Source organism: Mustela lutreola, chromosome 1, assembly GCF_030435805.1.
Source record: "Mustela lutreola isolate mMusLut2 chromosome 1, mMusLut2.pri, whole genome shotgun sequence".
Classification (NCBI taxonomy): Eukaryota; Metazoa; Chordata; class Mammalia; order Carnivora; family Mustelidae; genus Mustela; species Mustela lutreola.
In genome coordinates this window covers 91,362,962-91,381,306 of record NC_081290.1, presented here as the reverse complement: position 1 = coordinate 91,381,306, position 18,345 = coordinate 91,362,962, and the positions used below count along the sequence as shown (strand labels likewise).

The window sequence follows — 18,345 nt, the reverse complement described above, 5'->3', positions numbered from 1 at the left end:
AACTCAGAAAACTATTGTTCAGCCAAGTTAATACAACACCAGAAATTCACATGCAGTTGAGTTATGAGTGTCAGATTTTGAGAAGAGATGCAGACTTTGAAGGACTACATGGAAAAAAAGGCACTAAGAGAACAAGAAAAGTGTACTGAAGCCTGCAGTTGAATAGTTCAGAGACTTTTAAGAAAATATGTATAAGAACTTTCCAAACTTTCCCTTCTTTATCTTTGTGACAAATTAGCACGTGTTGTTAGTTTTTGTTGTCTCTCTGTGCTTCAAGAGGTTTATTACAACTAATTATACACAGATTTTCCTTGACGTCTAGCTATAAAGCTATAATTCAAATGGAGGGGTCCAGTTTTCAAATGTCTTCACGTGGATACACAAAAAACACTGCACTTCGATGTTCTTTCAGTTTTTATGCCCTGTCCACAGAAGATGAGACTCTCATCTCTGGCCTCTTGTCATAATCCCCTGAGCACTCCAGCTGGCCAGCCACAGTCCTGGTCTTTCCAAAGTTACTCTTTGCTCTCCCCCACTCCTCCTCTTTTGGGCAATACAAGCAATAAATATGCCTTGTATTACAGAGTTAATGTTTTTTCTACCACATTGTAAGCAACTTAGAACTAGAAACAGTAGTCTTCACATTGCCTAACAAAACATTGAATAGATCTTTCTTGATTGAAAGAACAAGAGAATGAATGATGTGGTCTCGGTATTTAGATACTATCCTGCAAATTCTCAAAAATGTTAGCTCTTTGCCTAATAATGACTTCAGGCAAGCAGCGTAGGGCCCGTGTATGCAAGTTACCCACACGTAAGCCTGACTGCTTTTTAGCCACAGGAGGCCTGAAGAGATGATGAGATACTCTCAGTGTGAGAGGCAGAGAACACACACACACACACACACACACACACACACATTTTTATCCTATTTGGAAAAATTGTTTTCTTCATTGAAACCTAATCAGGTTTCTCTAAGGCAGAAAGCATAAACTGCACATGAGTTCCAACTGTACTACAGTGGTCTCTGCTCTCATACAGTGAATTATAACCACCCAGAATCTTTCTGGCAAATGAAGGAGAAGCTTCTCATTAAGTTGGGTTTTTTTTTTGGTATCAACTACCTACTTATAAATACGTTTGGAAGAAATTGACAGCTAAAGATATACATACAAAAGAATCACCAAGGTAAATGTAAAGAACTAGAAAATAGCAAGAAGGTCATGGAAAGGAAGTAATTAAAATGGAAAATCTACCCCAAGTATTATTGGTATCTTTCTTGGTAGTTAAGGCTAGAAGGAATATTAGGAGTTATAATGCTTGTAAAAACTGACTCTAGGGAACTAGCTAGTAAATCTTTCTACACGTAAGAAATTGATTAATATGCAATAAAATCTTCATTTAATGTTGCACACAAGAAAGAAACTTTCCTCACAGTGTTTTCTCTTAATCTAATCGCTAATGAAAAGCTTAGGGCAAGATTTTAATCATGGTTAAGTGAAAGCATTCCTAGTGCAAAAGTAACATGCGAAGTCGTACAGGTCAGGTACTGAATTTCCTGGTGAGATACCATAATGTAAGGCTGTTCTCAGGGATTGCACAATGAATAATAATTGCTTTTGCTGGTGGTTCCCAAATATGGGTGATCAAATGGGGAGCTGATGAGTCAGCATCTCTGGGAGAGGAGCCAGAAATCTGCATTTTTAAAAAGTAGGCACCTTTTCACACGTGACCCCATGACTCCTTAATCAAGGAGTGACTGTCTGGCTTCTTCTTCCACAGCGTGGTGGAGCACCATTCCACCTCTGCACGAAGACAGGGGCCAGCAGGCACAGGACAGTAACTGCCACCAACTTATGTCCAGCAGTGTCACTTGATAAAAGGCAGTTCCCTATCTTTGTTAAAAGACAATTCTTCCCCTTCTATAAAGGTAGTTCTTTTACTTTTAAAATATTTTATTTTTGGGGCACCTGGGTGGCTCAGTGGGTTGAGCCTCTGCCTTCGGCTCGGGTCATGGTCCCAGGGTCCTGGGATCGAGCCCCGCATCGGGCTCTCTGCGCTGCAGGGAGCCTGCTTCCTCCTCTCTCTCTGCCTGCCTCTCTGCCTACTTGTGATCTCTGTCAGATAAATAAAGAAAAAAATCTTAAAAAAAAAATTTTTATTTTTAAGGAATCTCCACACTCAACTTGGTGCTCAAACTCAAAATCCTGAGATCAAGGGTCACATGTTCCACCAACCAAGCCAGCCAGGCAACCTGACAGTTCTTAACATTTTGTAAGAATTCCACAATTTACTAACTTTGATATTTGTGAAGTTATTCTGAGTTGTTATATTTAGATATTGGTTCTCATTTTTAAACTTCAGTATGAAAGAGTACATGAATTACTCTAAAAATAAAATTGCAAATATAACAAAAAATAATATGCAAAAGATACAAAAATACACTGGATGAAATGAACTGGCCTCTGGTAAATGAGCACAGAGGATGCTGACTGCTCTAGCTATTAGTGCATGAGTAACTATGAAGAGCATTACAGTTATTACCAAACACAGTGGTTTCCCAGTAATGTATCCTAGGTAACACCACATTTCAGACACATGGAATGCATGTGGACAAATCTCATTTATCGATTTTGTCTTTCAAAGCTGCTAAAAAGCCTCTAGATCTCTCGTGGACTGGCAGTAGGAACCCATCATTGCTCCCTTTCAGAAATGAAATTAGGGCTGGGCTGAGATGCTGTAGAAACCATGCCCGCGCTCCTCTTACCACTCTACTGTCTTAACTGATGATGTGCTGGCTTACGAATATCCACTCATCTTTCTTCTCAGGCAAGAGCACATGAATACAGTCCTATACCCAATACTAATTTCTTAGAGTAGAAAGACTCATAGATTCATATATTGATGGCCATATATCAGGAAATTTACCTAGCATTTCTAGACACCTTACTGGAAGAGAAAACAATAATATAACTCTTCCAAATAGAAATGGAAAATATTTTTTTCTTCAATGTGGAATAAAATAGGAATTTCCATGTCGTTCTGTAGCCCAACCAATGATTAGTATTGGTTTCCACTAGATGGACCCTAACTTGTCCATATCACTTTATGATGTAAAATTTATTTTTAATTTTATGTTAAATTGACAGTATTCTGAAGAATTTTAAGGGACATCTGTAATTTTTTATTCAGTGAAGATCAGAAAACCCAAGCAAGACTCACTGTACTAAAACCAAACTACAGGGGCACCTGGGTGGCTCAGTCGGTTAAGCATCTGCCTTTGGCTTAGGTCATGATCCCAGGTTCTGGGATCAGGCCCCACATTGGGCTCCCTCCTCAGCAGGGGAGTCTGATTCTCCCTCTGCCCCTCCCTCTGTCAAATAAATAAATGAAATCCTGAAACAAAACAAAATTACAATGTTTAGACACAAAATTTCTGTAGAATATTTCATAAATTTGGTTCTTTAGCAATATTCTTGCTGTTTGTTATTGTTATTATCACTACTGTTATTGTTATTATTACCAGTCATTTTATTTTAAAAGTTAATTTCAATTTAACTTTAATAATCAAACTTGAAAATCAATTTTTTAGGCACTAAGCTGTGCAGGTCGAAGTGGTTTGACTCTTGGTGCTAAGGTAACAATGATCAACAGTCAGAACTTTTCAATCATTTTGTCTTTTTCAGAGTTCTGTCTTTATTACTATGAAAATGACCGGAGTCATTAGGGCTCAGCTTCCCAACTGAAGCCATGGCCAACCTTGCATCTGCTCTGGGCATTCAGCAAGGCCCTGTGTGGCATGCACATCTGTCACTGCCTGTCACAGGCCTTGCCCTTGAATGTTTGAAAACCCCAAGGAAGGAGAGGGTGATATGGGTATTGTTCCCTCCCTATCTGGTTTGGATATTGTTGAAGTAATTTAAAAATAGATCATATAAAGTTCATATAAAAGCCAAAGGGAGGAGTTAAACTGGAAACCCTGACAAAATCAGTTGCTCAGATGCTAATAGTTCTGGAATGTAAACGCTGGGAGCAATCCATGATTTAGGCCATTTCCTTCTAAGATTTGTAGGGAAGTTTGGAACAACCTCTAGCAAACTACATGTTTTAAAGAAGGCTGTATTTTCTTTCATAGATGAAACTTCCTGTGTGTGCGTATGCGTGTGTGTGTGTGTGTGTGTGTGTGTGTGTTTTAAAATTTATTTACTAGCAATTAAAAAAAGACTTCTCACCTTTAGTGCTTCCATGCCAGCCTGGATGACAGGAGCAAAGACAGTCTCATTTTCATTAGAGTCTGCAAACATCTCTGGAATCTGGTCCAATAAACTATAAGACATGAATGAGTAAAAGTTTTTAAATGTTTGGCATATTTGTAATAAACTTCAAAAAATACATCACTAGCATTTCAAGCCTAAACACATCTGGTATTTATTTCACACTAAACACCTATGGGTGACTTTCATAGGCTCTTCCATAGGGAATGATATCCTGGCATGTTTTGGAACCAAAATTTATGATTTGGTTGGAACATTTACAAAAGCGTACCTTTTGTAAATACTTTTTCACCATTTACGTTTTTTATTTCTTCAACTATAAATTCTTGGAACAGTGGCTATACCTTCAGTTATTACCATCATCATTGAATACACTCATTTATATGCAGGAAATATCTCTCTCCGGCAAAGAGAAGGGACCAGTTTGGTTGAGTATGAGTATTGGAAAAAAAAAAAAAAAAAGTCCTCCTTGGGGCTTAGTTATTTAAGTATCTGACTTTTGATTTCGGCTCAAGTCATGATCTCAGGGTCATGAGATCAAGCCCCACACTGGGCTCCATGCTGGGCATGGAGCTCTCTCTCCCACTCTGCCCCTCCCCATTGCTGTCTCTCTCTCTCTAAAAAACAAAACAAAACAAAACAAAACGCCTACTTTTAGATATTGGTATACATTTAAAATAGAACATAAACAATGGAGTTTTATAACCCATGTGTTAAAAGCCCCTTGTCAATGACAAAACAAAACAATGCTTGAGTCAAAACAATTAAAAACGATACCTCATTCGTATCTAAATTATAAAACACTTGATATTTACTTGTGAATCACAGATTGGGATTCTTGATAGTTGACAAGGAAACCATCCAACAGAGGAACAAAGACTTCTCCAACGTCAGTTACCACCATCATCTGAGGCTGGGCCAAGTTACTCTTTACATTAAAGAAATGCAGCACTTTGTTATATGTGATAAAACCAACTCGGATTGCAGAAGTTTCTTCTTGCTCTTCCCTATGAGGAAAATACCATGTTTGAAGTTCTTTCACATATTTATGAGAGGTTTCTATCAGAAATTCAGTAAGCATACCTTCTATTAAATATATGAAAGACATGTTAAAAGTTTTGCTCTTAATTATTGTTTACTGGTATAAAAAATACTGAGTCACAGTAAGTGATAGGGAATATTACAAAAATAAGGAGGTTGATAAAAAATTATCAAAATTCTAGGTTAAAAAAGTCAAACAGATGTAAAAATATATTTCTTTAATATATGTATTCTCAGTCCACAGCAATTACAAGGTATGGTTTTTCTTTTCCCAAAAAAGGTAGGCATATTATATTCTTTATAAACAAAGCTCTCTCAGAAGTCACCAGAAGGTCAGAAGAACAAATGGAACATCTGAACCAAGACAAAGGCACACTCAGATTACAGACAGCTATTTTTATCAAGAAAGGACTTGCTCCTTCTGTGTGATCCTTTTCTTACAGAGTCTAGAGAATCTCAATGGAAATTGAGAGATTTTTGAAAGCCATACACTATATAAATACATAAAATAAACCATATATACGAATTGATGATGTAATTCTTATTAGATAGTCATTGGTGAGGTCATGGCAAGACAATAAAAGTAATAAAAGCTCTAAAACCATGACAAAAAATAATTTTTTTTTGAGAAATCCAAGATAAGACCTTAATCTTCCTGAAAGGAGTAAAGGTATAAATGTTCTTATTCAAGTATATGTATATGAAGTATACTCAGAGCTGAATGGTCTAAATCCCAGTTAATATTGACCCAAGTTTCTCTCTCTCGGTCTCCCTTTCTCTCCTCTCTCCCTCCTAAAATACTACTGAAGCTCTTACTAATTTTCATTAGTGGATAGAACAGTGCTCAATGGTTACATGACAGCCACAAAAGATTTTTGCCATTTTCTTTGATCCTTAGATGGCAGTAAAACTTATTTTGCTTAGGAACAACTTTTTAAAAAAGGAACCTAGTATGCTCAGTTTCTAAACTTTGCACATAGCATAACAAGTTACTTGAGTACAAAAGAAAGGAAAATAAAATATATAGATGAACGTATCCTAAGTTCAAATTGTTGATCCCACTGCAGACTTCCCAATTTCTTTGATGTTTCAGCAGAGTACAGGCTGACAAACTACTGACTTTAAGCTCTATTTCTTCTTTATTTCCTTTACTAATTGAGGATATTTATTCTTCACTGTGGCCTTCACAAATGGGTGGGCAAGTTTAAATAGATCCTCACAATCCCTTCCAAAAGCACTTGGTAAATGTTTATATTCTGGACTCTTGCAAAAATTTTAAGAAATGGTATCCTTATTCTTTCTACTGCACATACACTTAACCCCCCCCACACATCCCCCCTCAATATCCTAAACTGTATGATTTTATGCAACTAACCATTATACTATACTGTACCCATGTTCTCCTTCCCCTCACCCCCAACCCACTATTTATTAGAATTTTACTCTTTAAGACCAAGCACTCTTCCTCTCTCAAAGCCCCTGGATGCTACCAACGAGACGTCATTTCTTCTTCTAAATTCCTATAAATCATTCTCATAAGGCTCTTAGTATATAGTGCCTTATAGTTAATGTATCATGAATCCTTGACTATAAACCAATAAAGACCCAAAGTTTATGCCCTCTGCTCTTGACAGGGTCCAGTCTAACATAGGGAGGCAGAGGTATATTCAGGAGGATTATCATGATGGTGAAAGGCTGTATTTAGGATGAATGGCAAGCTAGAGCCCAAATTGAGTAACTGATTGTATCCATCTCTTCTAAAGTCCTGTTTAGCGATGTCGCCTTCCTAGTTTAAAATCGGACTGGCTGTAAGTATTTTACACCACAGGAATGAGAAAACATTACAATTAAGGCTTTATTTATTTGAGATGCAGTTTACCAACACACCACTGGCTAAGTTCCCATTTCCGAGTAAATCTTTTATTATATAAGGTGATAAATGTCTGGCAAACCCTGAGAGCATTTATTCTCTTTTTAAGAGTTAATTTAGAGTCAATTAAGGAAAAAGACACAAAAGAAAAATTGCAGACAAGAATCTAGATTGCTATTCCCCATTGGATTTGGACATTTTCAAGTGATAGGAAAGGCAAATCCTGGGATTCACAGGGTTCACTTAAAATCTAAATTAGCATTTTAAAAAACATCTAATCAGAACATTTCACATTATTGCAAAATATTAGTATATGTTTTCATAGGAACATATGTTTTTTGAAAATTTGTTTGAGAAACAAAGAAATATCTTAACATTTTCTTGTTCAACAGTATAACTGCTTTGTTAAATCATAGCCAGAAGGAAATGCAATCTCAACCTTTCCTTCATATTAATTCCATATAAATTTAATAAAGTTACATAAGGGATATCACAGAACAATATGTCTTTCTTCTTCTGCTTTTCAATTACCACTTCCCTCAACACATATCCCTATTATTTTAATGGAATGAATCTGACAGAGCAAAACTGAAGATATTAGTAACTAGATGAATCAGGGTATTCCACAATAAAGCATTTTGAACATTTTAGCTACAGCAGCATTAAAAACAACCAGAAAAAACTCAACTGCTTGATCTGAACAACAGATGAAATATTTCAAATCTTTTCTTTCCTGTTCCAGAGAAACCAGACAGAAATGTCATCTAGCAAAATCAAAGATGTAAATTCAAAGTTAAATGGTAAAGAACGAGGCCTTTACTTTTCAAAAGATTAGCGAAGAGATGAACATACCTTAGACATTAATCAAGACAACATATTCTGTGCTTAAAAAGGGCTATTTGGCATATTACCTGGTTCAAAGAAGTAAATCAGACTGTTGGCAATCTTAATAAAAATATAAAGTTACACACATACAGAGCCCAAAACAAACTTCAGGGAAGAAGAAAAAGAGCAACTGGATTTGCTTTAAAAGATAAAAGAAGAAAAGGCATTTTGGCTTCAATTAAAACTTTTCAGGGGCGCCTGGGTGGCTCAGTGGGTTAAGCCGCTGCCATCGGCTCAGGTCATGATCTCAGGGTCCTGGGATCGAGCCCCGCATCGGGCTCTCTGCTCAGCAGGGAGCCTGCTTCCCTCTCTCTCTCTCTGCCTGCCTCTCCATCTACTTGTGATTTCTCTCTGTCAAATAAATAAATAAAATCTTTTAGAAAAAAAAAAACTTTTCAGATAGATACTTAAATAGTAGCAGGGAATAACTAGCAGCATCCTTTTTTTTCTCCTATCTTTTGCTAAAGTCACAATCTGCTCCAATGGGATATAAAAGTCATGATGACATCTAAGGAAGGAGTGTGGTTTCATGACTTATATCAACAGGCTACACACTTCATATCACCGCTGTGCTGGAAAGGAACATGGGGTTGGTGAAGTAACTATGAGAAGAGGAGAGCCTAATCTAACCAGTCTGAGAGAAGGTAAAAGAGAGAGACATTACTTCCAGAAATTAGAGTAGTTTTCTTTCATATTATTCAAGCTCCAAGTTCAGATTTAGAATTAAAACAGCCCTGTGAGAGAAGTCTACAAGATATATGATACTCAGGGACACATGGGTGGCTCATCGGTTAAGCGCCTGCCTTTGGCCATGATCCCAGGATCCTGGGATGGAGCCCATCAGGCTCTTTGCTCAGCGTGGAGCCTGCTTCTCCCTCTGCCCCATCCCCCACCCATGCTCACACACACTCTCTCTCTCTGACTAATAAATAAAGAACATCTTAAAAAAAAAAAAAAAAAGATGAATCCTTTAAAAAAGAAAAAAAAGATACACGATATTCATCAGAAAGTCCACACTTCTCAAGTATTGCTAAGAATGAGGTAACAGAAGCTATAGTCACAGTTAGCAGGCATCACATGCCTTTCTTATGCCCCATCCTTGAATTGCTCCCATTTCATTCATTTTAGAATTCAGTTTGAAATCACCTCAATGTTTTTTAAACATCCCCATGGCTTTTCCAAACCATCCTTGAGAATATTATGACTTGGGCTTCGTAGATACAAACAAAACGACTCCTGGGAGGTCCAGAGTTCATTCTTTGAGGCTCACATGCACCAATGCAGCAGCCACAGGCAGAATGAATATACAGGAATGGGCGCCCGAGGGCTCAGGAAGCCCTAAGGGATACAGACAACCCATCCCTCAAAGCATCGCTTTCCAGAACAGAGATTGCTTGTGTTCGGGAGACAGGGAGGGGTGGGAGATGTTGAGCCCGATGCAGACACTAGGTTTCAGACACTATTCCTTAGCCTTTTTCGTAACCACATTTCCTCTCATAAAGGACCTTCTTACTAGATGTTACTTCCCACCCTAAACAACTAGTTTGCACACTATACAAAGTAGCCATGTTTGCTAAATTACCTTTCCACCTTTCCTTTTGTGCATTGCCCCCTGCAGTGGCAAGGAAAGTGATTTGCCTTGTGCTAGTAACTGGAGGCAGTAAAGTGGCAAAGGGGGTCTGACAGTGTAGAAGGGCAAAGGGACTGTGGCTAAAAAGCACCATCTCTGCCCTAAGACAATAGTTCCATCTCCTGGCATCCCTTAGAACTCTACCACAACCCACAGTTTCCGCTGGAAAATCAACCTCTTTGAAAGTGAATACCAGATTTCCAAAGGTCTTTCCCATAGCAGTGTTGGGATCCTCCTTATAACTTAGAATGCATTTTGAATATTGTTCACCATAGCGTTAATTTTTATCAGTTTGTTTCTTTTGCTTTGTACAAAAGATAACTATGGACTTTTTAAGGACGCAAGAAAAAAAATAGTGCTGTTTGATTTATAAATAATTGTTCGATGTCCTCATTAGCAAAAGATACCCATGGGTCATTCAGCACTTGTTTTCTTGCCAGTAAACTAAGTCAGTAATACTGTACAAATTCTGGAAATAATGGGAGTTCCCTTACTTTGGAAGTTTTTCCAGCACAGTCTTCAGTTCTTCACATATGAGCTTCACGAGTCCGTTCTTGATGTTACTATATGAAACATCAATCATGAAGATAAAAGCTGGTGGGTTGGGAGGCTTATTCTTCTACAGGGAAGCAAACAGATCACACAAATGTAATTATAAAGTATATGCACTACATAATCAAGTCAAAACATTCAGAAACTCCTGATGATCATCAAACTTTTCGTTTAATATTTTAGGATATAACATCTGTGGAATTAAATCATTTTCTAGAACACAGCCTCTAACGCTATAAAAAAGATAAAAGCTGTTTGCTTTCCAGGCTATGACCTATGGCACACTCATGAGTTAGACAGGATTATGATAGCTATCGGAGAAGCTGCACTTTTGTAGCACTCCAAAGACCTTATCACTACAATTATCCAAGTGTGAGTATGGTCTGGTGGCCAGCCTTGCTTATAACCTTCTGTCTTCTTGGAAGAAATGTGTCTGGTACCCTTGACAAATTCTGCCCCCGAGGAGTACATACAATAATTAGCATTTGCCTTGAAACTAGTAAAGCTGCATTAACTTGATAACACTATTTTCAGATCTTTTCCTTTATAAGTCCTTTCAGTTTTAAAGATATGAAATTATATACTAAAATATAATTATAGTGTTGCCTGGGTGGCTCAGTCAGTTAAACACCCGACTTTGGCTCAGGTCATTTTTCTCAGGGACCTAGGATCAAGCCCCAGTCAGGCTCCCCGCTCAGGAGGGAATCTGCTTGTCCCTCTGCTCCTCCCCCTGTTGATGCGCTCTCTCACTCTCTCTCAAATAAATAAAATATTTTAAAAAATAGTAAAATATAATTGTATACCTTAAAATTATACTGTATTGTCAAATACTTACCTATACCTTACATATTTATGGTTAAAAATGGAATATTGTGTCTTTTCTCTATCTGTTTAAAAAAATCACCATAACATAAGGCAGCTGTTATATAAATGTTTTGTATCTGTTGGTCCCTTCACTGGCTGGGGTTCAAAGAGCTCTTAGGAAGTGAATCTTCAGTTGGGTCTAACAAAATATTTAGAAAAAAGAACCTCAGGCAAACTCAGTGACTCAAACTAAAACAAGAGTTCAGGTTAATTCAATTTTTAACTTCACGATTAATCACAAAAATATTCTAGAATAAAATTGTATTTTACTTACAAAATTAGATGATAATGTCTCCAAATTATCTTACTAATTCATTCTATATCCACTATAAGGCTAGATATACACTGTTCTAAAAAAGTCTGTCATTTGAAATAAAAGAACTGCAGGACTTAAAAATCTTCAACGTAAATGCTTCATTGCTTTGCTACATTCAAGATCAGACCAACAGAGAAAAGAAGGAACTCTACTGCCGTCCATCTAGCTTCATCTTCTTCTTCTTCTTTTTTTTCCTTTTTTTTGCAAATCATTCCTGATTCCCACCTAATTTATAACATAGACTTGCATTGATTTATAGCAAATAAAAATAACTATCATTTTCATTAGTTAACCCAAAGCCTCTTTTTGACCAACCCAAATGTGCCTTATTATTCTTGTGTTCTCTCTCAAGTTCAGCATTACCAGTTCCCCCAGTGAATAGTTTCCATAAATCCAACACGCACATCTCCATGGAATGCTTCCTTCACTGTAACTAGTTTCCTATGCACAGAAACCAATTCCTCATTCCTCTAAATGACATTCTCTTCCAACATCCCTATCAATAACATCACTACACACCAACTCAAAGGCTTAAAAACATGAAATTAGATCTGACTATTCCTTTTCTTTCTATCACTGAGTCCCACTGATTATCCTTTTGAAATGATTCTTTCACATGTTTTATCTGGTTCCTATTCTTAACCATCCAGAAGTTTGTCATCTCATGCCTAGAAGAATCTAATGACTTCATTACTGGCTGCTTGAATTAATTACTCCACTCTTTCAACCCAACTTGCTTTGTCCAGCCAAGCCTAACAGGTATGAATTTTACAAAAACCTGGTTTTCCATGACACCTTACCAAAACCACTCTGTTAAGGGTCACAGACCTCCTGACTGCAAATGAGGGACTTTAAGTAAAATCCAGCCCTCATCCTAAATCTTTTTTATCTCTCCAATTTTAGGCATGGCAGACCACCTTCACTTTTTTAGTTGTCAAGGCACTGTGGTGTCATTTCCTCTCCCACTTTTCTGACTGCTGCTTCTGTTTTCATTTTCTTATCTTTCTCCAAAGGACATTCTCTTCTCTTTTCTTACCACATGGTCCATCACAGAAACCTCATTTACACATTTTTAACCAGTGCCTCTTTAGAGGTGACTCCTCACATTCTTTCTCATCCTGGTGTCTTTTCTGAGCTCCCGACCAGCATTCTATTTAACTATAGCACACCTCCACATAAAGGGCCTGCCAGGATCTTCACTCCAAATTTTAGCAGATAAGACAAGATTTATCCCACTGCACTGGCCTTCTCTATAAGGAACTTAGAGAAAGCATGATCCTCAAAAATAATCTGAGTTTCAAATCTCATTTTCTCCATGGAATTGTCCACCTTTCTTAACCATCCACCAGCAGTTAACTGTGAAGCCCTTATGGTTCCAGCACCCAAATTTAGAAACTCATTTCCAAAATCATTTCTAACTGTGGTAAAATAGACATAAAACTTAACACCTTAACTATTTTTAAGTGCATAGTTCAGTGGTATTAAGTACATTCACACTGTTGGGCAACCATCACCAATATCCATCTCCAGAACACCTTCTCTTTTAAGACTGAAACTTTGGGGGCGCCTGGGTGACTCAGTAGGTTAAGCCTCTGCCTTTGGCTCAGGTCATGGTCTCAGGGTCCTGGGATCAAGCCCCGCATCAGGCTCTCTGCTTAGCAGGGAGCCTGCTTCCCCCTCTCTCTCTGGCTGCCTCTCTGCCTACTTGTGATCTCCCTGTGACAAATAAATAAATAAAATCTTTAAATGTGACAAATAGATAAATAAAATCTTTAAAAAGAAAAAGAAAGAAAGAAAGAAAGAAAGGAAGGAAGGAAGGAAGGAAGGAAGGAAGGAAGGAAGAAAGAAAGAAAGAAAGAAAGAAAGAAAGAAAAAAAAAAAAGACTGAAACTTTGTGACCATTAAACAATGACTTGCCATTCCTCTCTTTCTCCCGAGTCTGGCAACCACCATTCCCCATTTCTACATTCTTATCTCCATGAATTCGACAACTCTAGGTACTTCAGAAAAGTAAAATCATTGTATTTGTCTTTTATGCGACTGCCTTATTTCACTTAGCATAAGTTCTATCATGTTTAACATTGTCTAAATTTCTTTCCTCTTAAGGCTGAATAATATTCCACGTATGTATATACCACATTTTGTTTATCCATTTATCCATGTGTGGACTCTTGTGTTACTTCCACCTTTTGGCTATTTTGATAACGCTGCTATGAACATGAGTGTGCAAATACCTCTCTGAGACTCTGCTTTGAATTATTTTGGGTATATTTATTTTGGGTCATTCTATTTCTAAATTTTTGAGGAATTGCTATACTCCCTTCAGTTTCTCTTGTTGGACTAGTGCATTAACTTCTAATATCCCCCTGCCTCCAACCTCTTTCTTCTCATTACACAGACTGCTGTCAGAATAAACGGTCCAAAGACACAATGCAGATCACAATGCTAATGCCGCTGAAGACAGAATGTTTACTGAGAGTCCTCAGAGTCAAGCACAGAGTGCTCAGTTCTGCTGACACAAAAGAGTGCTCAGGTCTGCTGACTGAGTGAATAAATGTGTGGTTGGATGGATGACTGGATTAAGGAAACAACTCCCTCTTTACCTTTAATGGTCCTCATCACCTACTGAATTAACAAATTCCTCAATGGCCTGGCATTTACAACTCCCCATAATACTCATTTAACAAACATGTATAAAAACCAGGGGATCAAAGGTATGATGCCAAATCCAGTGGTTAGTCTATATCTCAAGACAATTTCCCAGCTTTACTTCCCATTATTCCCCAATACACATTCCTTCAACTAATTTAAATGTTTGCCATTTTCAAAACATTTCCTACCCAGAAGTCACAGTTTAGTGGGCCTGGGCCAAGAATTTGGCCAGAAAAGTATTTTGTCTGGCACAGTGTTTTTTAAAAAATATTTGAATATGAATGTGTTTTGGGGGAAAGGGAATATCCTCTCCAATTATCCTAATTCCTATACTTACTCCATATATGTCACTCATCTACTATACCCGCCTAGTCCCTAAAGAAAGCAAAGTTGCAAATCCTCTGCTTCTACTCACTGTTTTGTTTTCCCTTCCCTTTCCACATGTCCAAACTCTGTTCATAGTATGACCAGCTCAAAAGTCACTTACTCTTTGAAGCCTTTCCTGATCCTCCAAACTATACATCATCATTTGTCGATTTCCTTATGGCACTAGGATTATTGGACTTATATGGCATTTATCATATTTGGGTTTATATCATAATTATATACTTATTGGGTCTGGACATAGGAATTATCTTGAAATCAAGATCATTATCTTGCTAGTTTTGATATCCCTCACAGCATATAACCAAGTGTCTTGGGCATTTTAGGTATCCATTAAATGTCACAGTGAATTAAAATTAAGTGGAGAGATATTTTTATTTAGAAAAAAAAAAAAGGCTGGCTTGGAATGGGGTTTTACATTTCAGGTACACTTTGAGTGTAGGTATAGTCTGTAAACTTCTAAGTGAAAAACTCCCTGTTATATGACAGAGTTGGGGTATTTTTTTCCAGGGGAACCCCATGGTGATTTTCTAAATAATTGCCTACATATCCACAGTATATTGATAAAGAATAGGGGTTCTATGGTCACGCCAACTCAGTCTGGCTCCAGCACTTCCTAGGTGTGTGATTTGAGGGTGGCACTTAAGCTCTCTGGGCCTCAGTTTCCCCATGTAATGGTGGTATTGACCACATGGGTTCACTTGAGAACTAAATGATACAACACATAAAAAGCATCACACATAGTAAATATCGATGTTAATTTTATTATATAAAATTGGTATCGAGACAAACTAAAATGAGTAGGAGAAAATGTAATTTTGTATTTCTAAATTTGCATGGTGTTAAAAACACATGTACAAATTAAATAAGCTCTTTTTCATTGTCCAAATCCCTAAGGCAACTCATTATTATACTTTATTTACATTTTGAATTATAATTAAAAATGAAGATACTTAAACCATCTTTTATTTCAAATCTTACTTGGAAAAATAAAAGGCAGATTAAGCTTACAAAAAAATCTTTAAAATGTACTTTTTTTTCTTTGTCTATTTGGTTTGTTGCCTGTTGTGTGAAATTTCCCATCAATTAGACATCTGGAACATTTCCAGATAACAGAGTTTGAAGATACTGAAACTTTTGTTCCCAGAAATAGACTTGACTCTCTGCCTGAGTTTCTACTAAAAAAACATAAGATCAAGATAATATGGCCTTTTTGGCAGAGAACTAGAAACTGAGAGCATAGTTATATTTATACTATGCTTGTAAAGATCAATCAATAAATTTTCCATCACTAGTTATAATGGCTTTATTATATTTAATTAGAACTTGAATATTTATGGTCTACTTAGACCCTCACTTCCAAATTCACCTTCAGCCATGAGCAATAAAGAACAAATTAACTGCCTAAAAGTAGTTGGTACTTCAGGAATTTTTCATTTGATATAAAGCATTTACACCAAAAATGTTCTTATGTTTCTCAAAATATATTTAAATGTAACATTTTGAATTAATAAAGTATTAAATTTCCTTTAATAACTAACTCTATGTAATGTGGTAGAAAAATCATACAAAACACTAAAATAAATGTAAAAGTTACATTAACTAAAAAAAAATTAAATCCAATCAATTGAAAAAAACCTTCTACTTAGGAAACATGTTCTTTGTAATTTATACTCAATAATGTGGACTGGTCCCCTTGCAAACATCTGTTATAGAATTCTGTGGGTCGGAGGCTGCTTTCTGAGAACTGGGCATCAGTAAGCATTTGTATTTGGAAGAGGAAGTAAGAAAAGCAGTCAGAATGACTCTGTTCCTTCAGGTCTACCTGTGGTACTTCAGATATAAGCTGAAATCTGAACTGATACCCAAGAAAACATTTCCAAATCACCAAAGAATTTTAAAGCCCTGTGAGTTGCCCATAATGATGTCACTCTCACTGTGACATTGAAAAGGGACATAGCCAGTCCTGGGAATAGTAACAGACCTGTCAATTCATTCATTCATTCATTCATTTACTGATTAACTGTCTTCCCTGTACTAGACACTGTGGTGGATGCCATAAAGAAAGCCAGGACAAGATTCTTATCACCAAGGATATCAAAATCTATGAAGAGGGAAAACACTTAACAAGATGTAAGTTTCATGGGGATAATTGCTAAAACAAATATGCAGACCAAATTCTATGTGAAAAAAACAAACAGGAGATTTAGTAAATATTCACTATGATGAAGCCAAAGAAAGTTGTTCATGTGCACACTTGCACATACACTCACATAAAATAAAATTTCAGCCAGGTGTTACAGAACATACATTACATAGAGATGTAGCGGGAGAATGCAAAGATAGTCTGGTCAAACCAACTTACCTAAAAGCATGGAGTTCTAAGAAGGAGTGATGAGTTCAGAGTATGTGGTGAGTGTTTTGTACAATGGAAAAGATGGCTGGGGTGATAGGATAGAGGCCAACAGTTAATGGTCTTATAAGGAAAGCTACCCTTCTTAATTTTTTAGATTAAGGTTATGGGGAGGAGTCTCATGCTTATATTTTAAAGCAAGGAAACCAGAGGCCAGAACCCCAGGCTCCCACATAGTCCAAGGAGAATTCTAAGAGCTTTAAATCATTATGGTGACAACTGATGTGCAGAAAGGAGGTAGAGAAACCTGTCCTAGTCCTATTGACCATACTGGCTGAGCATCTGCCCTGGAAGAGAAAATTTCCTGAGATTGCTGACAAAACAAATAAGGTTGAGGCACTATATGGAACTGTTGCTTTAAGAATTCTGAATATTTTATCTGATAGGGAAATAAAAATTAATTATATTATATTATTATAAAATAAAAATTAAATTATTGTTTTCTATTTCTGGCACCACTTTTTAGTTTTAAAAATAATCACTGCTCTGAATAGCTTGGCAATTTAATCATGTTAACAGCCTAGAAGCCCTGATCTGTGTCTAAGGCATTTCTATATCCCCATGACACCACCAAAATGCTTTGTTTGTGAATCAAGATTCAGTTCTTTACATATGAAAGTTATTCACTTGAATTTGACATCAACGTATAAACACTTGGAAGTCCTGGGAACACTTACTCTGCAGTAATCCAAAGTAGCAACATATTCATAAGATCCTAGAGATAGCTCTGGCTTCTCATAGTGGTCCAGCCTTCTCCCGATGTGGTCCAGATGTTGGAAATAGAATGGTGGAACTAATAAAAACAAAATAAGAAAGGAAACCTTTTGTTTTCGTAACACAGACAACTTAATAAGTTCTTAAAATTTATTATGGGAGAAAAAGAAGTAGTTGAGGGGGAAAAAGTATTTTAAAGCTAGAAGGCAATATATTCTAAATATCCACTATTTAAAAAGCATGTGTGGAAAGTACAAAGGTTTTCTAAAAATCCTCTTGACTCTCCTGCAAGTTACTGATGACATATAACATTTATGGTTTAGACCATTGTGAAGAAACGAGATAAAAGTGCTTGTGTTTTTAAATTATCACAAAGAAAATACAATTCTATTTCATTACCTCCTTTAAAAGGAATTCTGACTTTACTAACTACCTAAATTTTCAATATACGTAACAGAAATAATCATTGGTTATTTGGACTCTACTATTAACTACAATATTTATTATCCTTTAGATGTCTTCAGCCACGGAAAGTTTGCATGGTAATCTTTTAATGTTTGGACTTCAGAGTGGAGAGGATTACTGTATTAGGGAAAGACTATATCACTAAGATCTCAGCTGAGAACTCTTAATTTGATTCAAATGTCTAAGGAGGTTAGTTCTGGCAACGACCTGGAAGTCATCCAACAGCACAGGAACACTTATGAGTCACACACTGAACACTTGGACAAATATGGCCTGGTATCTCTG

General features: G+C 36.8%; 1 protein-coding gene across 4 annotated transcripts in view; it reads right to left on the bottom strand.

Moving 5' to 3' along the window:
• Nucleotides 1-18,345, bottom strand: part of SEC24D (SEC24 homolog D, COPII coat complex component) — a 106,437-nt gene that overhangs the window by 25,199 nt on the left and 62,893 nt on the right. For all 4 annotated transcript variants that reach the window (XM_059169604.1, XM_059169593.1, XM_059169612.1 and 1 more), the window contains exons 10-13: nucleotides 17,559-17,674; nucleotides 10,195-10,319; nucleotides 5,090-5,281; nucleotides 4,233-4,326 (exon numbers count right to left, since the gene is read on the bottom strand). In XM_059169604.1, coding sequence (XP_059025587.1) covers nucleotides 4,233-4,326; nucleotides 5,090-5,281; nucleotides 10,195-10,319; nucleotides 17,559-17,674 — 527 coding nt within the window. The remainder of the gene's footprint in view (nucleotides 1-4,232; nucleotides 4,327-5,089; nucleotides 5,282-10,194; nucleotides 10,320-17,558; nucleotides 17,675-18,345) is intronic.